At 44.3% G+C, this 23,881-nt stretch overlaps 3 protein-coding genes across 5 annotated transcripts; 2 read left to right on the top strand and 1 right to left on the bottom strand.

Annotated features, from left to right (window-relative positions):
• The first annotated feature begins 11,645 nt into the window (after window positions 1-11,645).
• Window positions 11,646-15,778, top strand: LOC311508554 (cystine/glutamate transporter). Its single transcript, XM_084573369.1, has 11 exons — window positions 11,646-11,897; window positions 12,056-12,182; window positions 12,258-12,373; window positions 12,469-12,594; window positions 13,119-13,218; window positions 13,719-13,763; window positions 13,863-13,986; window positions 14,081-14,281; window positions 14,649-14,798; window positions 14,898-15,075; window positions 15,612-15,778. Exons 1-11 carry the CDS (start codon window positions 11,675-11,677, stop codon window positions 15,674-15,676), a joined length of 1,455 nt encoding a protein of 484 aa, XP_084429495.1. The 5' UTR covers window positions 11,646-11,674; the 3' UTR covers window positions 15,677-15,778.
• A 115-nt stretch (window positions 15,779-15,893) lies between these two features.
• Window positions 15,894-20,452, bottom strand: foxm1 (forkhead box M1). Of its 2 annotated transcripts, none has more exons than XM_084573367.1 (8): window positions 19,956-20,452; window positions 19,713-19,855; window positions 19,410-19,601; window positions 19,167-19,295; window positions 18,985-19,038; window positions 18,520-18,568; window positions 18,227-18,399; window positions 15,894-18,140 (listed from the first exon to the last, which is right to left on the bottom strand). In XM_084573367.1, exons 1-8 carry the CDS (start codon window positions 20,413-20,415, stop codon window positions 17,346-17,348), a joined length of 1,995 nt encoding a protein of 664 aa, XP_084429493.1. In that variant the 5' UTR covers window positions 20,416-20,452; the 3' UTR covers window positions 15,894-17,345. The 2 variants fall into 2 exon arrangements, with proteins under 2 accessions (XP_084429493.1, XP_084429494.1); XM_084573368.1 differs by having other exon boundaries at window positions 18,520-18,565.
• A 241-nt stretch (window positions 20,453-20,693) lies between these two features.
• rhno1 (RAD9-HUS1-RAD1 interacting nuclear orphan 1) lies at window positions 20,694-23,554 on the top strand. Of its 2 annotated transcripts, none has more exons than XM_084573371.1 (3): window positions 20,694-20,737; window positions 21,925-22,112; window positions 22,314-23,554. In XM_084573371.1, exons 2-3 carry the CDS (start codon window positions 21,948-21,950, stop codon window positions 23,028-23,030), a joined length of 882 nt encoding a protein of 293 aa, XP_084429497.1. In that variant the 5' UTR covers window positions 20,694-20,737; window positions 21,925-21,947; the 3' UTR covers window positions 23,031-23,554. The 2 variants fall into 2 exon arrangements, with proteins under 2 accessions (XP_084429497.1, XP_084429496.1); XM_084573370.1 differs by lacking the exon at window positions 20,694-20,737 and adding an exon at window positions 21,642-21,781.
• Window positions 23,555-23,881: the final 327 nt, after the last annotated feature.

Genomic DNA, 23,881 nt, shown 5'->3' with positions numbered 1-23,881 from the left:
TTTTCTTTTTATGAGCTGGGCTCCTCTTCTTCACATGAGGAATCTTGACCAAATAATAGATAATTTAACCTGTGTCGCCCTGTCGGTGTAATCAAGATAAAGGGTCTGCAGTGGGAACGTGGAGTTAATAAATTTGATCTACGCCGCGCACCATGTTCAAAGATCAATAGCTGGAAGTCATTTGATCTGCACCGTGGGCCCCCGCGAGGCAATAAAACTGTGGTTAAGAATTTCAAGGACACAAAGAGAAACATTTTTTGATCCCGCACGTTATGTCGGTTTAATTACCTGTAAATTGCGAAGGATGGATGGAACTGAATCAAGAGGTCACGTATGACGATAACCCCAGCCCACATGCGGCTTTCTCTCTCTCTCCCATATGTAGTCAAGTTGACTTCAGATGAAAGGAATACTGCAGGAAAGCTTGTACTGCCGTTATTCCAGCAGAGACCATTTGTTAGAGTAAATTACTACTCCTCCACCGCACAGCGCGGCGACTAGAGGAAAAGTGAGGATGTGTCTCTCACGTACACAAATATAGAGGAATGGGTATAGATTCACTCGAAAAGATCTCATACAAACAAAAAGAGGTCATGACTAAGGCTGAAAAGACCTACACAATAGTAGGAGGGTGGTCATAATGTTATGCCTGATCGATGTATATAACATATATAAACTCAGCTCGCGGGGTTCACCTCCACTTCATGACTGGGAGATGGAAATGCTCTAAAAGCTAATAGAGCTTAGATTTCATTACACGTCTGCTCCCAAAGGCCAAGAATAAATTCCCAAGGTTTCTCGTGGTCATGAGAGTACTGATTGTCCCGTCTCAAAAGCAAAAGGAAAATTGTGTGCAGTTGTTAATGCTGCGAGACCTGCAAGGGTAACCCGCTGGGGTGGATGTTAGAAAGTCACTTTGACCCCGAGGCAACGGTTTCCATTCCATCTCCCACCAAGAGTCAACACTGATTTCCTCCTCTCAGGCTTTCCCATAACCGAGCGCTAATCAAAGGCTGAATATTAAAGATTATATTGAAGACGTAGCCACCGGGTCTGAAAAGTGAAGCTAATGTGAAAGTGGCTTAAAGGGGAATATGAGCGGTAGCTGGTAGGGGTTGGCTCCCAAAAATGAACTTCTCTCATGAAGTACGAAATCAGGACTATAGTTTTTCACAAGTCATCATAAGGTCACAGGACAAATTTACGTTTTTGATCAGTGTATGGCTTGACATGTGTGGCCGAGAGTAAGTGACCAACCGTCTTAATCCGTTTTATTCTGTAATTTTTTTGTTCATTAGCGTGCTTTAATCAGTTTTCTGTTCGATTTAATTATGGCTTTTTCTTCCGTTAACTGTTCTGACAGCGTTGCAAGGGATCCCAATATCCAGGTAAGAAAACATCTGATGATTTTAGATTGTAATGCACTTTATGTGGATTGTGCCGTGAAGCGAAATGTGTGTTGCCTCAGTAAGAGACGCAATTACCCCATTTAACAGTTACTGTGATGTATAGATGCGCATTGCTATCAGACCAAGCTAGCAAGCTTTAGTTGCTAGACTGTACGTAAGTGGCTGTGGCTACCAAAATTTTAACCACGGTGCAGATCAGAAAGTGCTAATATACATCGAATTCGTAACAATGGTGAGGGTCATTTTGCAAGGCTCTAATCAAAACGCCTACAGTGTTCAGTCATTTTGGAGTGAGGACTCTTTTAAAAAGGTGTCAACATTTGTCTCTACTGTATTTTGTATTTGTAAATATGCAGACTGCGTTTGAATGTGACTAATTCATGATGAAAAAAAAATAAACAAGTATTCAATGTACAGTTTAAACAGTACAGAAAATAAAGAATGATCTCCTCGCATTAAATTTTGTTCTTGAATGTATTGTAATGTTTGCCTGCTAAAACTGACCATAGACTGCATAAAGATGGACAGCGGAACAGCTCCTCAAAAGTGAAGCCAAAGCAAGTAGAGCTCCCCCTGGTGGCTGGCTGCAGTATAGGTCATAAGCTCCACCTCCTCCATGTTAGCAGGCGGGACTTAAAAATCTAAAGTACACGTCAAATTTTTTTTGTCAAGGATGGTTTCTGTCATTTTAGGTAGTTAAAATATTATTGATGCGTGTTCAAGTGTCAAGTTTTTGGATAAGTTTCGTTTCGGTTAGTTATTTGACGCTATAGAAACAGGATGTGACATCATGGCGACTAACAGTTGTCAACCGCTCCGTAAAAGCGATCCGTAGGACCGTGAGAGAAATTTTAAAAACTAAGTACAGTGTATAATCCAACATTTACTTGTAATTGGTCGAGGTAGAGCGAAGCGTAGTATTAATTAAACAAAACGCGTGCGTGGGTCATCAAGATCGCAGCTCCACGTGGCTTCACTCTCGGGCCGTACTGCGCAGACTCTCGCAAGATGGACCTGCCCGTATCTCTGGGAAAATGGCGTCAGTTTGGCCAATGCAAGGAAGTGGCGACGCATCATCCATATTTATAAACAGTCTATGAAACTGTGGAGGGAAAGATGTTCTTGTCCTTAGACCAAACCTGTTGCACGGCTACCTGCTGTGAAAGGTTACACATTTTGAGACATATCTGAATTATTTTACACAAGATTATATGTCACTTGAGGATTTATATGTTTATTAAACCACAATTTAGCAAAAAGATGTGGACATTCGAACATTATGTCAGTGGTATTCTGTAAATAAAGCAGACCATTTTACTATTACTCACACACATGCACATTTTTTTTTTTTTCAATGGGGTACTGAGGCATCCACTGGACAGGGAGGAGCTGTCTCCTAGCAACTGGTTCTCAGCTGAAGCATTTGGTCAGCCAGCTCTTTGTGGAGGGGAGCACGCTGGCACAGCGCTGTGGTGGCTCTGATGAACTGACATAAAAGATGGAGATGAACACAACAAATACAGTTAAATTAAAATGATCAAGAGCACACTACACTACAACTGGAGAAATCACGGCGCTTCGAACGACTTAACGCCTCCTCGCTCATTATTCTTGGCGGTGGTGTCGCTGACTACATCATAGCCCCGTCAAATTAATGCAGCCCCGGTAAAGAAAAGCACTTCATCACGCAGGACATGAATTCCCCCGGCCGGACAGATTTACACTGATTGAGTGCGCCGAGATGAGCGGAACACGCCCCTTTAGGTAATAAAGTGCCACAGTCGATCACCCGTCAGACTCCCGTCACAGCTGTATCCCTGCCACCGCGGCCCTTCCTCCACAAGCAACATGTGGAGCGGAGAACGCGTGAGCTGAGAAGATTGCAAAAGCCTCGGGGCTCGGCAAAGTTTGGGGATGAACGTGCGAGATCTCCCCTAGCAGAAGATAAGATGCAAAACCTCACACAGCAGTTTCTGCTAAATTATGAGGCTCGGTTTACTCCTGTAATTATTTTAATGAGGCTTGTATGCAAATCATGCGGTAAAAGAAGCCTTCTCCAACACAGTAAGGCTTTGGTGAGGAGGTGTTTTATAGAGAAAGGTTAGCCTATTGAAATTCACAGTGTCTAAATCGGAGCTGAAGAACGTCCTCGTCTTCAGAGATCCATTCGTGATCCAAAACTCTTTCTCGGCTACGTCTCTCTCTCCCCTTCTCCCGGCAGTCCGTCTCCAGCAGCTCAGGCCTATGCGGTGATTTACCTGGATCGATAAGGATCGTCGCCAGAGGAGGCCGCCCCGGTGGAGGCCGATCCCTCACGCTGAGCCGGACAAGAAAAGAGAAACGTCCCGCAGTTGCCATCTGTCAGTGTTGTGTCTACTCCTGTCCAGATGAATGCCGCGAGAGTGCTCTCACGCATCTATCTCCTCAACGAGACTTCTTCCACGGGGGCACTTCACAGATTAAGGGATCTCTCCTTCTTTGGAGATGGATCTGTCCCCTGTACACACACAAAAAAACTGAATGGATTTTATAAACTGGATTACACATAGTAAGAAAAACGCCAGGAAAAAAACCCTCATCACTATGGTGACCGTCCTTCCTATAGCAAATTGTATTAAATGAGACGTTAATTAACCAAGTTAATATTCTGTGTAGCTTTAAGGTCGACGCTAACGCCCTGACATTTGCTCAAAGGTCATTAATTACGTCGGCTGTGTGTGAAGGGGTTTGCGCGCCTCGTTCCCTATGAACAAGATCTGAACGGATTTCGACCTGATCCGTGGTTCTGGCACAGGAGTCGTTTGTCACACTCGTGTCGCTGAGCCCGCTTATAAGTATGGAGGGATCCGGTATGTTTTACGGCTCTTTAAAATGCGCATATAACAGCGGCTGTCAAAAGACTGTCCTGGCATATATATATGGTTTCAGGCATCAACAGACACACCGTGTGCGGCATTTATCACCAAGTCACATACTGGAATTGTAGCCTCTGTAGAATGGTAGTAAACAACCCATTTTATTATATCGGTATGGTTCTTTGTTATATGCAGCAAGGAAAGACGTTCTGTGATTAGATTCTGTGGTTTGAACTTGATTTCAAGTCCTTGTTCAAGCTAGTGTGTGCCTGTGTCAGGCTGCATCTTACTGGGGATGGCTGCTGCCATCAAGGAGTGTCATTGCCATGAGGTGGGGGTGCCTGGTCTGGTCTAGGTGGGTGCTCCATGTCTAAGTAACATCCACATGAATGAATGCCAGGTCCAAAAGTTTTCCAGAAGAACACTGAATTGTCAGAAGATGGTCATTGGTGTATAGTATATGGTGATTGGTCAGCACCAGATGTAGCTTTGGTCCAGCACGTTTGCAGTAAACAACATTAGTAGAATGCTAGCTATGCAAATGACAGCTCTTAACTGTAGCCTTAAAAAATAAAAATAAAATGGCCCTGGATAGGCAGTCAGTGCTTCCGGTAGAGTAACTGGAGTCAAAAACGTAAGGTTAGGTCTGGCGCACTCCCCCTTTCTGTCCTTTTACCCCATCAGCTGGGACAATCACGAAGTGGATCAAATTATTTTTAAAGACTTCTTTTCCGCTAACGAACCTAGAAATCTGAACACACTCCTAAACTTCTCCGCACAGCCACACTTTATCTGTTCCGTTTGAACAAACAGCTTATCGCAGTACGTTGGGTCAATTTTTATTACAGTGTTTTACAGTTGCAGCGCCCCGCGGTCCATCACAGTGAAAGTAATACACTGCAATTACAGTTTAACTCGGACCAAATCAATATCTGTTGAATAAGAATTAGCTGTGACGAGCAGTTCGTTGGGTTGCGACGAAACGAACACTGCGGGCCCGTTGGTGCATTCAGTGCTCTTGTAAATTCGTAAACGAATCCTTTGAGAATGGGTCAGTGATGGGAACGTTTGCGTGTCTTGTGAAAGCACTAATCTGCACAATTACAATCTTATATTTTACATGGCACTGCCGCATCTCTGAAACAAAGTCACCCAGTTAAGCGTACAAACTATTAAGGATAGAAAATAAAAATCACAATGAACAAGGCAACATTTAAAGATTTTTATTATTGCTTACACTTTCCAGTGATTAAGCAGAGCTGGACAATAAGATTTAGTAGTGGGATATTAATATGGAAACAGTTTGGATTCAGGAGGCCTCTCTACTATTAAGGTTAGGCTTAAGACTTTCCTTTTTGATAAGGCTTATAGTTAGGGCTGGGCTGAACCATGCATTAGTTATGCTGCTATAGGCCTAGGCTGCTGGGGGACGATGCACTAAGCACATGTCCTCTACTCTCTCCTCTCTGGCACCGAGCAACTATCCTCTAATTTCTTTTCTCTGGCACAGAGCTCCTGTCCTCTAATCTCTTATCTAATTTCTTCTCTGTTACCACTCATGCTACGACTGTGTAGTCTGTTAACTGCCGTGCATCCCTCTTTCCATCTGCAAAGAGTTGGTGAGTACTATTCCCTGTTAAGTTCGGAGGTACCTGTTATCATCATCCGGCGTACGATAACAAAATATTGGTGAAATGAACGAGTTTCGCGGCAGATAATGTGTTATTTAGAGGCTGCGTTTCGGTGCCCCAGTCACTCCCATTATATGGATATACGCAGATCTAAATATCTCCTGAAGGACTTCAAATTACACAAAAGTTATATGGGTGAGTAAACAATCGTATTTTATGCCAGAAATAAGATCCAGGTTGTAAAAAAACAGTAGTTCCTCTTTAACTCTGATAATCAAACTAAATTTCAGACTGTAAATAAGTGCAGTAATGAATATGGAGTTATTAAGAACACGGTTTCAAGCTGTCATGATTTCCTATATAATACATAGACATGAACAAATCTTCAAGAAATAGTCTGTATTATAATGTGTTCTATATTAATGACTCATATGGCAAACAGGAAGTTTATGTTTAAAGTGCAAATAATTCAGGCAGGGTTAAAGGAATGTACCATGTTAGCATTTCTAATATAACATCTATGATCATATAAATGGCAAAAGGGCTTACAGACATGTCAAGGGTGTCAGAAGGAATTAATGTGATACAGTGACATGAGTTGCCTGCAGGGCGAAGCATGGAACAAAACGATGTGACTGCCATCATTTTAATATCCTATATGACAACAGTCACTGCTATTTAGGACTACGTGAAGATAAGCGCAGATCCAAACACACGTCTGTGCCAGGCCACGCTGAGGATCTCGTGATGACTGATGATGTATCGGCTGATACGAGTCAAAGCAGCGCAAACATTTAGACGGGACAATTGCATCTGTAATTGATGATGTGCGTTTCAAATGATTGCGGCAAGTGGCAGCTACCGCGCCGCCGTGGTGGCGATGAATAATTGTTTCATTATAGTTGATGAACGCTGATTGCAGTGCACTTAAGCCATATTTGTCATGGTGATTGTTGAGCGATTTACTGATTCAGCTCTGCCACCGTAATTAAGACATTTCTCTGTCTTTTATTGTATTATTTTTTTTAGCTATGCAAGCCACATAAAGTGTAATGTTAGCCGAATTGTGGAAGGTGGTTTCACCATGTGTACGATATTTTGTATTGGCACTGAATTAGATCTCAAGATAACTGTCCATCCAGGACACTGAACACCCAGGTTGTGTGTCTGTGTGGCTTTGAAAGGAAAGAAGAAGAGAGGGTGGTAAAATCATGAAAGAGTTTAGGGCAGCACAGAGGAAGATTTCCTTCTGGGAGCCTGTGAGTCAGACGAGGATGATGTATTGTTCTTTTTTATTTATTTATTTTTTAAAAAAGAAGGGATTCTTGGCTTCTGGACAGTGGGGGTCCGTATCTCAGAGCTACAGAGCTTCAGAGCCAGTGGTGTTTATTTACACTTTAGATTCTGGGAAGACCTCAAAATCCAGAGGAAGGCTTTGAATCGAGGTCTTTATTACTTCATACAGGCTAAAGCCAGCATTATTCGGGCAGGGAAGCGCCACAAAATGCAGCCTTGGACGTTTCTGTCACTTCTGTCTCTGTATGTCTTCCTCTCTGGGGCATTGATGTCTTCAGAGGATGAACTGTCAGGCTACTTAATCAAACTGCATGCTCGAGCAGTCCGCCTGTCGATGGGTTTGATCCATGCCGTATCAAGAGGGTCTGCGTTATATTGAATTCATTCAAGTCTTAATTGTATCGATCAACTGTGAAAACTGACGAAATACTTACGTCCATTTGTTTAGGGGCCATCTGAAGCCTCAGTTTGATTAAATTATTCCCTACATAAATCTGGGACCTCATATTTAATTGTAAGGTCTTCCTTCATTATATCATCGAATATAATGGCTACATGGTGCGCATGAATACAATATGAAACGTTACATTATGCAACAATACAACACAATACAACACGATACGATACGATATATCAAGATACAATATGATATGACACAATGTGATGGGATACGTTACGATACGAAATGATACATTACGATACGATACGATACAATATGATATGATACACTACGATACGATACGATGTGATGCGATGCGATGCGATACGATATAATACGTTACGATACAATACAATGTGATGTGATACAGCAAGATACGATACGATACGATATGTCAAGATACAATATGATATGACACAATGTGATATGTTACGATACGAAATGATACGTTACGATAAGATATGTTACAATACGATACGATATGACACAATGTGATGTCATGTCATGTGATACAGTACGATACGATATGACACAATGTGATACAATACAATGTGATGTGATGTGATGTGATACAATATGATACGATAAGATACGATAAGATACGTTACGATACGATACAATGTGATATGTTACGATACGAAATGATACGTTACGATAAGATACGTTACGATATGATACGTTACGATACGATACGTTACGATACGATATGACACAATGTGATGTCATGTCATGTGATACAATATGATACGATATGACACAATGTGATACGATACAATGTGATGTGATACGATACGATACGATACGATATGATACGTTACGATACGATACATTGTGATGTGACGTGATACAACACGATACATACGATATGTAAAAATACAATATAATATGACACAATGTGATGTGATGTGATACGATACGATACAATACAATATGATACATTACGATACGATACGATACAATGTGATGTGATACAATACGGCATGGCATGCCACGACCAATACAATTTATAAGTGTCTAGAAACTCATTTTAACTCCAAAGAAGATGAAAGTTGCCATGTATTTATTTGAAATGATTATTTATTCATTTTTGCAGGGGTAATCGATGTAACTACTGGACTCTCAAGGACGTCAAAGCTTCGGCACCTACAAAGCTTCTCATTGTACCCAAGTTCACTTCCGTGTAAAGCTCACAGTTTAAAACCTGGCTGCGGTCATGGACGACTATTTTGCACTGAATAAACAGATAAATTCAGTGGTCGAGTTCAGTTTTTTCCAGCTGAGGCTTTTTTCTAAGCTCTTCTTTGTCTTTCAAACAATGTGTAAAGAAGGATTACACGTTTTCATCATGAATCATCTTGTCTACTCTACTGCCCAGTTTGCTTGGTGCAGAATTCTTATCTTTGAAACAAAAACTTTTCCCCCTTGCTGGTCTCAATTTACCGGTTCCCACTAAGTTTTAGGATCGATTTTAAGATGTTAGTGTTTGCCCATAACTTGTCCGATGTATTACGTCAACACATCCAGTGAAGATCACTCAGGTCTGTTGACCTCTTGCGTCTGGTCGTCCCAAAAACAAAGCTGAATCACAGAGGAGATCCTGCTTTTGCAGCTGCACCCCCAAACCCCTGCACAGTAGGTTGCTGCAAACACTGTCTGATTTAAAGTCTGGTGTTTCTTTCTATTTACTGTGTGTTTTTGCAGCTCAGATTTTGCAGCATTTTGGTCACCTTCTGTGTTTTTTCTTTGCTCCATAGATAAAATTGACTTGGCAGATATTATATTTAAAGCCTCACTGACTCACACGCCGACTGTCACAGCGTAGCATCTTTTGAACTGTTACAACAGATGCTTCAGGAACACTATAATATTGTTTAGTAATGCCTCTTCTCACACTTGTGTCCCTTATTGATAAAACTCTTTGAGCTGACCTTCACTTATGACTAAATGAAACGCTCAGGCTTCCTCCTCCAGATCCTCCTCACTCACCGCTGCGATGGCAACACCCGACGTGCACCTGTGTGCATTTATTTCTGTGTCTCACGGGTACAGTACGCACATGTGTAGCGCGGTATGCTATGTGTACATCTGTGTGAGAAGGTTAATTAATTCCCAGGACGGCGGCACGCGGCTAGTTCGTGTAATTGGGGGATTCAAGCTGCCAGAACTTGTTCCTTGCATGCGAAGACCTCAGCTGGTTGCCAAGGGCAGCGTTTCCATGAGCATGGAGGGTGACTTTTCTCACCTTGATTACGTTGAGGATGATTTTGCCCCAAGGAGAGACGCAGGTTTTGTTAACGTTGTTGTCCCTTAAACATTTTTGGCTTGAGAATTCAATTTTGTACGTTTACAGCCTCAAACCTTACTTTAACAATTTTTTTTTTAAGCAGGAAAGCCTCGGGGCCACCTCGTGTGAGTGGCTCACAGCTAGCGCGAGGCCATTTTCCATTTGTATCCTACCCTGTGTGAGATGAGCCCATGGGAGAAGCGGCTGGGAGTGAGCGCTCGGCCTCTGCTTCACCGGGCAGGGATTTTGAGAGGTCAGGCGGAAAACGGCAAGGGAGATGGGCTCTCGCGTTCCCAGGGGGGGCGGGCATCTGCAGGTCTTTCCCCCCGCAGAGAGAAGGGCTAAATTCAGACCCGCCCTGGGATGTCTAAAAACTGTGACGCTCCAAGATTGGCTCAGGGCTTTTCCACGCTCCAAGCCGACTGCAGCAGACACAGCTCAGAGGGCCAAAGTTAGAAACCGGTGACATAATAAGATTCTTTTTCTTTCTTTTTTTTTGAACTTATGCCCTCAGCTCCTGAAAGTTTAAAAACCCAAGAAATGGAAGAGCTAAAATAGCACTGAAGCTCAGTGAGGGAACAGAGAGTTAGTGTTAGACTGCCATCTTCTGGAAAGAAAGATAAAGTGCAGGCATCTCGAATAAGACAACATTTAGCATGAGTTTAGCACCATCTTGTGGCCAAAGAAGGGAAGTAACAGTTGTGATTGGACTAGACGGTTACAGTAGAGACAATAGAACCTAACTGAACTTATGTCATTTATCTATTTTCACAATACATGTACAATATTAGGAAGGTGGTCTTGATGTTGTGCCTGATCTGCATAAATCTTTCATCGTCTTCTTCTGTAAGCGCCTTCTTCTCGACAAGCAGTGATGTCCTCTCATTTGCTTGTAGCCTCATTAATAATCTGCTTATGCATGAAAAATTAAAGCTGCCAAATGTGTAAAGATGAAAGAGTTAAACGTCTGAAGTTAGCTGATGCTAACGGCAGGAATGCCCTTTTGCGTGCCCCATTGACTTCCAGCAAAACAAATACATCACATGATCCTTTCGGGCTGAGCTCCTAGACACATGAGTGGCACAGGAATAAATTTTTTTCCGCAGTCAGTCTTCAAAATCCTGCTTTTGACTTTGAATGCATTCACCTCCTATCATCTGATTCATAAATATTGACCAGAGGAACCTGCTGGTATGTTCTCCGTGTGTGTGTGTGTGTGGAGGAATTTTAATAAGCAGAACCCCTGCTGATGAAGTGAAGCTGACATCGGTGCAGCGGTCGGTCAAGTGAAAATAAGTGGAAACAATCTAATAAAGTGTCCCCTGTCACTTGTCCGAGCTGCTCTGTTTGATCTTGTCAGAAGAACCGGGTAAACATTTCAGTGAAAGCGGAGAGAAAGAGCTAAGCATCAAAACTTCAGCCGGGACAATGAGGAAACTTTGTTTAAGGTGGCCCTCCTGCAGACCGTGCAGCTGCTTCTACATCACCCCGACCCGTTCCTCTTCGAGCCCGAAAGGCCTCTGTCAAGCTGTACACATAAATAAGAGCACATGCAACTACACAAACCTGTTGAGATGTAATTACCGAAACTTGGAAGAGAGAGCTGGCTTTGTTCCCTGCTCAAGCTGGGTGGATAAGGGGGAGAGCCAATGGGAGGAAAACATGCAGGAACAGGGGGGTGGAGGTGGGGCCCCGAGTTGCATTATCACTCGTGTTGTTGACAAAGTTTCAAGCACATTCCCTCAGGCGCAGAGAGAGAAATGGAGGGGACAAAGACAGAGGAAGGCGGCAAGGAGGAGAAGACGAGTGGGGAGGTGGTGCACCTTCGTAGGGAGATCGGGCTGCTGCCCGCCGTGTCCTTCATCATCGGGACGGTGGTGGGAAGTGGGATCTTCATCGCGCCCAAGGGAGTCCTGATGAACAGTGGCAGCGTGGGGCTGTCGCTGCTGGTGTGGGCGCTGTGTGGCATCCTCTCTCTGTTTGGTGAGATCCCTGCCGTTGTGTGAATCCATCCACAGGATTTACGCAAGAACTTGAACAAACATTGTGGGTGGACAGTGTATGCAGATGGAGGTTTGATGTGTTTTGTCCTTTCATTCGCCATGTTGTTGTTTTCCAAAGCTTGTCTCTTGTTCCGTTAGGGGCCCTGTGTTACGCCGAACTGGGCACCACCTTCACAAAATCAGGGGGTCACTACACGTACCTCCTAGAGACGCTGGGCCCGCTTCCTGCCTTCCTACGAATCTGGGTTGAGTTCCTGTTCATCAGGTGAGGGTGACTTCTAAATATTTAACAAAAAGTCAAAGCTTAACCTCTAATAAACACATGCTGCGTTATCTCCAGGCCGGCCGTGGCCTCCTATGTGTCGCTGGCCTTCGGCCGCTACGTGGTGGAGCCGTTCTTCGCGCCCTGCCCCGCCCCCACGGCGCTGATCAAGCTCGTCAGCATCCTCGGAGTGAGTGAGTGGCTTCATCCAACCCTCTCCTCTTTATTTATGTGCATAACTGCTCCACATGTAGAGCGACATACACACTGTTTGTCATCGTCCCCGCAGCGTTTGTCGTGGCGGTCAACTGCTGGAGTGTGAGCATGGCCTCTCGCGCTCAGGTCACCTTGACTTTCATCAAGATGTTCGCTCTGGTCCTCATCATCATCCCTGGTATTATTGCACTGGCAAAAGGTGGGAAGACTTGATTGCTACTGGCTTTTGAACTGCTAAGGCCCCGTTCAGACCTGGTGTTAATGTGCATCCTGGATAATCCGATTGTGAGTGGGCGGCTTTAACCACCTGTGTGTTCACACCTGGCATTTAAACGCATGGAGAGACCACTTGTAATCAGATGCAATTAAAGTGCTGTTTCAGAACCATGAACGTGTCTCCTCATGGTAAGTGGACCGTTCCGAGCTGTGTGTTTTTTCTGAACCTATGAGGCAAAAGGTTAGTTGCTCGTCTGTCAGTGTGTCCAGGAAGCGTGGTGTGTTCACATTAGCGAAGGAAAAAGACTACAAGTCACCACGGCCAAACGTGGTCTGAGCGAACATGTCTCAAATACATCCTCAACAAGTCCCGGGTGTGTTCACACCTGTAGTTAAAGATGGCCACTTGTGATCCAGTCACCCAGGACACATGTTAACACTTGGACAGGGCCTAATGTCCAGCTAATGCCTACTCTCTCTCTCTCTCCATCTTCTTCTACTTTCCAGGAAAGACAGAAAATTTCCAGAATGGTTTCGAGATGGATTCGTTAACATTGGACAAGTTGCCACTGGCCTTCTATAATGGCCTGTACGCCTACGGTGGATGGTAAGCAAGTTCGAAGGCTTCCAATGTGTACTTAGACTGATCAGCCACAACATTAAAACCGGAAGTGGATAACATTGAGCATCTTGCGACAGTTCAATGTTCTGCTGGGAAACCTTTGGACCTAGCATTCATTGGTGTGGCGGTTACTCAGACATGTAGTACCCACCTTGACCAGACCAGGCACCCCCACCCCATAGCAATGACACTCCTTGACATACCCATAGGATCCAAAGACCCCCGACTAACAACACTTTGTTCCCAGACACTAGGCCCATATCCATTCTCTGCTGAGTCACAACTGTTTTGGAGACCCAAGGGAGACCTACACAATATTAGGATGGTGGTTGAAATGTTATGCCTGATCGGTGTATATGGAACTCTTTGTATAGTGCACAAATAATGTCAGACAAGATCCATACATAGATATGATTTGCTGGCAAATGCAAACACCAGTCAGAACTCTATACCCATGTCTCTATCTCTTTTCCTTCCTCCTTTAGGTTTTATCTGAACTATGTCACAGAGGAGATCATAAACCCCAACAGGTATTTTGCGTCTGTTTCAAAGACGATGAGTTTCTCAAAACCGCATTGCCTTGGAAATGCCGTTACATATCGCTCTCTGTGCGTGCCCTGTCTCGTCAGAAACATCCCGCTGGCAATCATCTGCTCCATGGTGACAGTGACGGTCTTTTATGTGCTCGTCAACGTGGCCTACTACACCGTGATGACCCCCGCCGAGCTGCTGCTGTCTGAAGCCGTGGCCGTGGTCCGTGTTACGCTGCATTAAAAAGGGAAACTATCAGAGGGAACACGTGAGTATGGCCTCGGTCTGATGAGATGCCATGTGTGTGTCACCCCAGACGTTTGCCGACCGAGCTCTGCAGGGGATTGCTACCGTGATTCCCATTCTCGTGGCCTTGTCTTGCCTCGGAGCGCTCAACGGGGGCTTCTTTGGGACCCCCAGGATGCTATTTGTTGGAGCCAGGGAGGGCCACTGGCCGGCGATCTTCTCCATGATCCACATACGCAGACGTACACCTTTACCGGCTGTGATGTTACTGGTAAAGAACTTCCAACTTCCGCATTATAAATCGCTAAACTGCAGAATCCCCCCAAAAAGCTAAGATTAGACAACAGTTTTAGACCTGGCCTCCAAATCCACTCCAATCCACTAGATCCCAAACTGATCAAGTATCTGTGGGATGCTCCACAGAGGCCCCTCCCCTCAAAGGCCCCCACCAATGACATTCTGTTGCCAGGACACCCTCAGAAGGCCCATGTCCATTCTCTGATGAGTTACTGTTACAGAGACACAAGGGAGACCTACACAAAATTAGGAAGGTGGTCCTTATGTCCTTTTTCTTGTAATGCAGTATTTTCACTTGAGGGTCTGAATTGCTTCATCCACCACTGCCTTGTTATCTGCAGTACCCACTGTCGGTGCTGATGCTAATCAAAGGAGAAATCTACCAGCTCATCAACTTCGCCTCCTTCTCCCGTTGGTTCTTCATCGCCTTGGCAACCCTGGGTATGCTCATCCATCGCTACCGTTTCCCTCTCAAACCAAGACCTTTCAAGGTAAACATGTCGCGCTGCAAACCGCACTGCTTTGGTTTTTTTTTCCTCCCCACCTTCTGCAAACTGACCTTTTCACTCGCTCTGGTTAACGACCCAAAGGTGCCTCTGGTCATCGCAGTCACCTTCACGGTGGTTTGCTTCTTCATCGTGGGCCTGTCTCTCTACTCGGACCCCTGGAACACGGGGCAGAGTTGCGCTCTCACGCTGACAGGGGTCCCGGTTTATTATTTGACCGTCTACCGCTTTCGATTGCCAAACAGATGGAGACGCATCTTCAGTAAGTGTCTCTGCACTAAAACTAGCACAACCCCCTAGTGGACGGACTTTGAACAGCAGTTGCATTTATTGAAAAATTTCACACTTTGCAAATTCATCCCGCCGGGTGAGACTAGACCCTCTGAAGGGCCAGTTTTGGCCCTAGGGTCGTTTTAGTTCAGGGGCCACATACAGCCCAGTTTGATGCCAAGGGGGCCAGACGAAAAACACAATAGCGTATTTATCTATAAATAATGACAACTCCAAATGTTTCCCTTTGTTTTAGTGCAAAGAAGAACATTATACACCAAATCTGTGTGAACCCTAGGAATAGCAATTGCTTTTATTGGAAAATTTGCAGTTAATGTCTTCCATGTAATTTTTGCAATTTGCAAATTCATCCTGTGGGCCAGATTAGACCCACTGGTGGGCCGGTTTTGGCCCCCGGGCCGTATGTTTGTCACGTATGATCTAGAAGATATGGTTTGACTTAGACCAGGCTTCAGTTATGTACAAGTCTTTAACAGTTACATAATTCTGACTCTCTGATATTTTCAGATTATTGCAGCAAGCAGATGCAGATCCTTCTAGAAGTGGCTCAACAGGAAGTCCAGACGTACTGAAGACACCGTGGATGCCACCTTGACAAGTTGTAGTCGTTTTATTGCAGTTGATTGTACTTCATCATGTTTTTAAGTCAGTCTAGATAAAACACTTCAGTAGAATTTGACTGTTTTTTTTTGCAGTACTTGATCCATTAAAACTTTTACAAGGAAGAACCAATAATTTCGAATCACATACACAATCTATAAATTGTTTCAACTTTTATTGAAATATAAATAGAAAATGAGCAGTTGCTATGTAGTTTTTTTCCACATACAGTACACTATACAGGGCTAACATTACTGTACTGTAGCACATATCAGATTAAGACATATTTCAAAGTGTCTTTGGTGGAAAAACACAACTAAATCAAAGCGTGATGTTCCTTGAGGCACTAACAGATTTATTGTTCAGTCTTAGGAAACGCCAACTTCAGAAAACAGAGCACAGCACATGCTTTTGGATACAGCACTCCTCTCTCTCCCCTGCCATTTAGCACCAATTGCAAACAGGCGAACTTGCTGCAACGGAAACGAAACTCAAGGATTTATTAAAGCCATACATTATTTTGTGGCATTCGATCCTCCACCCCAAAAAAGAAAAAAGGATGCTGGGAACATTTATTTTTTTTTTGCTTAATGACAAAAAGAAAACAAGCATGTTTACTGACGACAATCTGTGCTACATAGATGCAACATGTTCAGAATTGCGTTCCCGAAGACGAAAAGACGACACTGCATGCAAAATATCCCTCTGTTGAATATATATACATATATACACAGAGTCAAGAGACAAAGACACTTCTACAATTACCCGACAGACATTCCTACTGCTGTTAGTGCTATTTTTGTTTTTTATTCTTTGTCATTTGTGTACATTACTAACGATGCTGGGTTCAGTTCTACAAGTCTAAGCGCCGCTGTCTGAACCGAACGGCACAGAAGCTGGCTGATCAGACATAGAAATTTAAAAGCTAAATTATATATTAAAATGTGCAAATCAACATACATATACACATATTGGTCTTCAGTTCTCTGAGAAGACAGGCAGATATGACTGGCTAAGAAAGGTTAAAGGACAGACAAGGATTCCCACGTGAGGAATTTTACAGGTAAGGGCAGTAAATGAGTAATTCAGTTTGTGAAAAAAATAAAATTAAGCTGGAGATGGAGAGAAGCCAGTGAGCAGCTCCTTAAATTTGACCTGGTTGATTGAAATTAAAGTGTCCCAGTAAACTTTCTTTCCCGTGGCCGGCAGAAACGGAAAGAAAGCAAAGCAGGCGGAGAAGAAAGCAATTCCAAAAGATGCTAAAGACATTTCGATGCTTAACTGAGCCTCATTACAGGAAATAAAAAAAAAGTGTTTACAGCTATGTTACGCCTCCAGCTGTTGAACAGAATGGGGTAAATGATACGGCTGCGTTTTGCAAAGCAGATTTAGCAACTATTCATTTTTGGATCTCCACCGCTCTCGATGGATAGGATAACAATATACTGGCAATAAAATATTTTATTTTACTCTCTTATTTATTAACTCTTTCTTAGCCTCAGATGCTGGTCTAAACATCTGTACAGGCTGGGGGTGGTTGGAAAGTAAGGGACATTTGGATCTGCTTTGCTGTTTCAGTGTGGGATTTCTCACCTGTAGTGTTTTAAAAACAACAAAAAAAAAACCTGTTTTGGTCCTAAGCTACTTAAACTGAGGGATGAATTCAGACCAGCTGATGTTAGCCATGCCCAGGTCCTCATCATCCAGGCCTGAGAAGCTAATGTCCACCAGGATCTTGCTCAGGCTGTCGTTCATGGTGTCCAGGACGAGGCCCTCTGTGATCGAGCGGTTGGAAGGCGTGGCGGCTCCGGCCTGCAGCAGCTCTCTGGAGCAGCCGCCGCCGGTGGGCGACTCCGTCGGCCCCGGCGCTCTGGAGGGAGCGGACGTGAGCAGCTCTCTGGGGGAGTTGAACAGAGGCAAGTCTTTAAAGGGCGTGCTGTTGAAGCTGAAGGTGGTGTAGTCGTGTCGCGGGGTGACCGTGGGGCCGCCCGGCGTGCGGATGGGGCTGAAGTCCAGAACGCTTTGGCTGCCTTTGCCGACGGGGGTCACTCTCCAGGGCTCCAGGATGACGTTACAAGGGGGCTTGCTGGGGGTGGAGGAGGTCAAGTGGCTGCTACTTTTTATGGGGGTCTTGAAGGAGAACTCCCGGTCAGGGCTGTCCTGCGCATCTAGCTCCCGGATGTCCTGGAACGTGGACGCGTCGGAGGCGACGCCAGAGTCAAAGAAAGTGTTATCGGGGCAGAGGAGAACGGGCTCCTCGTGCACAGAGTGAACCAGGCGCTGTTTGCGGCGGGAGCTGCTGGCCTGTCTCTTCGGAGCGGCTTTGGGAGTCTCGCACTTTACCGGAACGCACACCAGCTCCTCCTTCACCTCCACCTTCAGGTCTTTGCTCTTGGTGGGGGACATCGCCACGGCTGGAGCGTCGCTTTGCGTCACCTGTCGGACAAACAAGCACGGACTTTGAAAACGTACGAGTCCTTCACACTAGCTAGAAACCTGCGATGGACGATTAAAGTCTTTACCTTAGGCGCTATGCGGACTCTCTTAGTTCCCCGCGAAGTGTTCCTTTTCAGCTGGGAGCAAGAGGGCACAAAGGGGGAAGACGAGGACGGCAGATAGACCGAAGAGGCGACGGGCAGCTGGATGGGAACCAAGTAGGACTCGGTTCGAGGGAGAAGAGGTTTCATCCTTCTCTCTGAACACAGAACAGATAAACACTGAGAGCAGGGCATCTGAATGACCCATTTCCAAACTAAGAAGCAGTTACCGACATTGTTTTCTTCCCCATCTTAGTTTAACTCGACCAAAAACTCACCAGAGCCGTTTGGCGTTCTTCTCACATCAGGAAACATCCTCTTCTGCTGCTATGAAAAATAAGACGTGTCATGACTCGATACAGACAAAGTACGGTAGCCTTTATTGAGCCGCCATTCCTCTTTAGTAGCAACTTGTAGGTTACCTTTTATCACTGTCCCTATTCTGTATGGAAGAACAGTGGATATAGTGTTTATATTAGTTTTGGCATACTGTCTGAAAGTACACTAGGCGTTCTGTCTCTGTGCCTCCCTGACGCTCACATCAGCTCCCCCTGCAACAAAGACATGCACCTCGACCTTCAAACTCTGACTGCGGCTACACTCTGCGGGGCCAAAACAGTCTGGTGACAAACGGGAAAGTGAAACTGTGAAACTTTGCTGTCCCTTCTCGGCTCTCTGCTGCCTGACCGCGAGGTGAGGTGAAGGCGGCTCCTAAAGGGGAAAAAAGGTCAAATCAATCTTACTTGGTGGGGAAATAAAACCATTTGCGCGGGAGCAGTCATTGGGTCGCCACCAGGCTGTAGAGGAAAAGAAATATGAAGCTCATATGAAACTCAACACCAGACAGAGAAAACCGGAGAGGTTAATAATTCCTTTCAGATCCTTTCTCTTGGTAGATATGCGAGAAGACGTCAGGTGTGCTCACCTTGTACACCTGATCTAGAGTGAGGCATCGATTGGCCTCGGGTCTGATAGTCCAGAAAGACACTTTACCATCGGGCGACGTCTCACGGATGAACATGTCATGCAGAGAGAGGTTATGGCGGATGGAATTCTGAAAATGTGAAAGAGAAAAAAGTCTTAAATGCACCCTATCTCTGAAGTTTTATCTTCAGCTGCGGTAGATGTGACCACTAATTATACTTTTAACTGATGTGTTCTTCACTACCTTCCATCCTGGTTTGGCCACGTCCCTATAGTAAGGGAAATGGTCCTCAATCCACGTGTAAATCTCTTTCAGGGTCATCCTCCTGTTTTTCCGGCTGTTGATAGCAAACTGGATCATGGCCATGTAGGAGTAGGGCGGCCTCTCCGACATGGGTTGCTTAACAGCTTCGGACTCGACATCTGGATTTTGAGCCTGTACAAAAAGAAAGAGATGCATTTGAGATGTAGGACATTGTAAATTACTTTTGTGCTTTGTTTTGAGTGAGACCGTCTTGTTAAAAGACAATCAAAAGGAGATGCTGACCTGAAAAGTCTTCGTAGTCGTGTTTTGGTTCTCCTTGTTGGTCGCTAGCTTGGCAGAATTTGGCTCGAATGTGCTCATTCTGCCCAGCCACTGGATATTGGTGAGGCTGTCATCTAGAGGTCCGCAACTCACATCCCTGTTCACTAATGAAAGAGTGAAAAAACATTATTACAGTACGTAGAGATAGATTACTCCATATATAACTCCACACTAGAATGAAAAAGAAAAAGAAGATTTCCATACATGGTTTAATTCCAGTGAGAGGTTTTGCCTCCGGGGAGTTGTGCGCAGCCTCTGCTTGCACCGGCTGACCAGCTGCACTCCTCGCGGGAACATTTTCCGCTTCAGAAGCAGGCTGGCAAAGAGATTCGCCGTCCCGACCCTCGCTCCCACTCAGAAGGATGAACTTGTTTGGGCCCTGGACGCCACACTCTTTGCCTTTGGCGGTGAGGGCCCCGATCACGCTCTGGAGGTCGGCCGTCTTGGGAATGACGACCACCTGGGTGTCGGACATGGAGGGGTGATCCATGATGCGGATGCCGTCGGGGAAGCACTGGCTGGCGGCTGCTGCTGCTGGCTCTGGTGCTTCTTTGGGGCCCGGTGCTCCACGCTGGATTTCCGATTCAGCTGCTGGAGGGTCATTTTGCTGAAAGGGCAGTTTTCTTCTCTTGAGGATAAGGGGTCTCCTTGGGCTCCGTCTCATGGTCAAATCATTGAAGTGCCCCTTGCTGTTTACTGGTACTCTGCACAAAAATAGAAAAATACAAATATTTGAATTTGGATTGTTTTTACACCTGTTTGGAGAAAAATACCATCCGTATATCACTGTGTAGCATACAGGCAAATCGTGCTAACTTGAATTACCGGTAGATTAACGTTTGGCTACCTGACAGGAGGCAGTTAGGAAGTCGATGTTGCTCGCTAGCTAGCAGCTAACCCGGGGCTGGATGCAAATCAGTTTAGCCAAGGCACGCTGCAGAGATGGGCTAAATGCTCTCGAGATGAGACTCAGATCCACATTGTCCGTGAGTCTTTTATTTATTTGCTCTACAACTTCTCGGCCGAGCGGCTGTTTTTCACCGGTTAGCGGTGTTGCCTAGCGAGCTTCTAGAACAACAGTCGTTAGCTAGTGACATATCTGCAGTTGGTGGTTCTTTTTAATGTAACGTTTGCCGCTAATATACTGGCACACGTTTTAATATTTTATTAATTAATTAAGTATTCATATAATTAATATAGTTAATTTGGGGCACCAATACACTTGGCAGCTCTGTGTCTAAATAATAGTTTTATATAATCATAATATTAAAGACATATTCGACACAAACACGAACGACACGTGTAGGAAGTCAAAATTAAGTTTAAAATAATTATTCAGAACTATTCAGGCAATATAATATGTACATATAATATGTTAAAACTGAAGACAATACAGTTTCGCTATTGCACTTTGCAAGCCTAGCCAACAAGCTAGCTAAGCTAAGTTAGCTGGGTGGCTAGGTGTCACCACAGCTAGCTAGCTAGCTAGCTGGCTAACTATTGTAATGAACGGAAAAGCCACACAAAGCCTGACCTTCATATTACTGCGATGTTTCAGACGATTCCGCTCGACTTGTCTCCGACTGCAAGTTGAAACACTCGGTTCATATTCGACCTTAAATCATACAATCTGCGGTGAGTGCGGAACTCTTTTATTCAACCTTATTTACATGCCGTCAGCTCGATCCAGAAACGTTTTTGAATTTTGGCGCTGTGGGGGCTGCCCCCGTCGCTTTGATCACGTGGTGTCAAAACGCACCAATTGCAGCTAGACATAAAACCACAGTGTAACCAATCAGGAAATAGATTGAAGTCCGGTAGGTGGCGGTAATGAGCCTCTAGGCTGTTTTGTCAACAGATAATTTAACTAAAAGAAGAAAAGGAGGAGGAAAACAATGGGGTAAGCCGGGAAACTGAAACAAGAAGGCAGAAAAAAAGAAAAGTTTGGAGCGCAATGTGGGAACGGAATAACCAACGTTTGCTATATGTGCTCAACAATGACTATGTTTTACACTAAGAGACAAATTAAGGTAAATATAATGTCGTACCTGTAGCTGCGAGTGCAAACATTCAAGTGTCAACAATCGGATGTAGACATTTGAGCTGTGTGGGTCTGTTGTTTTGAAACAGGATAGTTTTCTAATCTAAATAGTGTTTTTTTTTATTCCACCAGATGTTCAGGGATGATTTCTATTGATGCCCCGCAAAGTTACAAAGACAGACAAGCCTCCCTTGCTGTTCGCTGAGCAGCCTGTGTGTGGCGCCAGACTCCAAAATGGGCCTGAAGTCCGAGCAGCAATCAATCCCAAAGATTTTTTCACAGAGAAACAAGAACAGAGCAGCTCGGCTCTTCATTCCTGGGTAAGATGTGTGGTTGCTCTGAACCTCCTTTTTAAAGTTGGGAATGTAGTTTAAAATATCGACATTCAGAGAAAGGGGACACTGCTAGTCGCTGAGTCTGTTGAGCCTGCAAATAAACCTGATCTTCTTTTCCAGTAATTTCACATAATATTTGCTGTATGTGAAATATGCTGTTTATTTATTGTGCTTTTAATCTTTTAGGTAAGCCCAGAGTTTGACACTTCAGCTGCAGCTGCAGCTCCAGCGAGACGAGGGAGGAGAAAATGCCAGACGGCCACAACCTTCCTTGGAAGTTGCAGTCAGCTGTCCAGGAAAAACAGCGTGTGCAAATTCCCCTCGTTATCTTTTCACACTGAGTCGAGAGAGCAATCGCATCAACCAAAGAGGACTCGCAAAAAGAAAGCTGCAGAATGTGCTGCAGTGTCTGATGAGAGAAGTCTGCAACGGGAATCATGTGCAAACCAAAGGACGGGTTCAAGGGCACAGCACTCTGACACACCTAAGAGACAATTGTCCTCTTTCAGAAAAAATAATTCAAAGACAGTTTCCGGTGGCGCTTCATCCCGCAGCAAATCTTTAGCTCAACCTGAGGGATGCTGTGTTCCACCAAACGCCGCTTCTACACCTGCTTCCAATGAGTTTAGCACCTCAGAGGTCAGCATTGTCGACCCACCGCCCGATGTAGACACTCCAAAAGTAATACAGGAAGGCAGCAGTTGTCCCTCGTCCCCCTCGGTACATATGCTACTGGCTGAGCCGTGTACACCACCGTGTAATCAGCCACCTGACATTTTGGCGCCGGACACACCAGAAAGGAATTATTGGGTGAAGGTGACATGGAGGAGGAGGAAGGGTTTGATGTTGCTGTTAAAAGAGAAGGGCTATCTCTCGGAGTATGATGCACAGATTCATAGCTGATGCAGAGAGTGTAAAAAGCAGATTAGGCACTAATGTGAATGGAGAAGAGACACTGATTATTTCGTTGGTCCACTTCTATGACCAAAATTATCTCTATGATCTATTTTTTATAGCACACCAGACAATGCTGCTGCAAATCAGTTCTATTTTTATATCAAATAATTTAATCTGGATTTTGATTGGTGGACTAATTGTTGCAGTTCTAAATGTCACCTCAGTGGGCCAACAGATGATATTAAATAACTCTCATGCTTCCTCTCTGCATGCTTCCAAAACCTGGTGGTTATGATTGTAATAATAAAAGAAATAATAAAAAAAAAATGAATTGATCAAAACTGCAGTTTAATGGCTGCAATGTTCAAATCGCAAGATGGATTCTGTTTGTACTGTTACTAATTATGTTGTCAAATCATTGGCAATCCCGACGCCACGAAACACAAACCACTTGTGTAATAAATCTAAGAGTGAAATAAATATGTAACTGCAAGGAGGATTTTTTCTTAGCATTGATTTAGTAAGACTTCTCTCAGGGCATAATTGCAGAGTGGTTATAGATGGAAAACTGAAGTGGATGCTGCAATCTGCATATTTCTGCACAAACACAGAAATAAAACTACACATTGTTTGATAAAACCTAATTGGGTAAGAATTTGTTCTAAGTGTTTTCAGAGATGTATTATGTTTAAACCATTCCAGAGGCAACAGTTGTAACATGCAGAATGTTAACCTTGGATGGGTTTATTTAACTATTTATTGTGTCTATTACTGGTTACTACAGCTCATCCATCACATCACATTTATTAATATATATATATTTATTCTAGGTTTGCTTTTCATGCCTCTGAGGCTTA

Source organism: Chelon labrosus (genome assembly GCF_963514085.1).
Source record: "Chelon labrosus genome assembly, chromosome: 23".
NCBI classification, from domain to species: domain Eukaryota; kingdom Metazoa; phylum Chordata; class Actinopteri; order Mugiliformes; family Mugilidae; genus Chelon; species Chelon labrosus.
The sequence above is the reverse complement of the archived record's forward strand: the minus strand, read 5'-3'. Positions and strand labels throughout refer to the sequence as shown.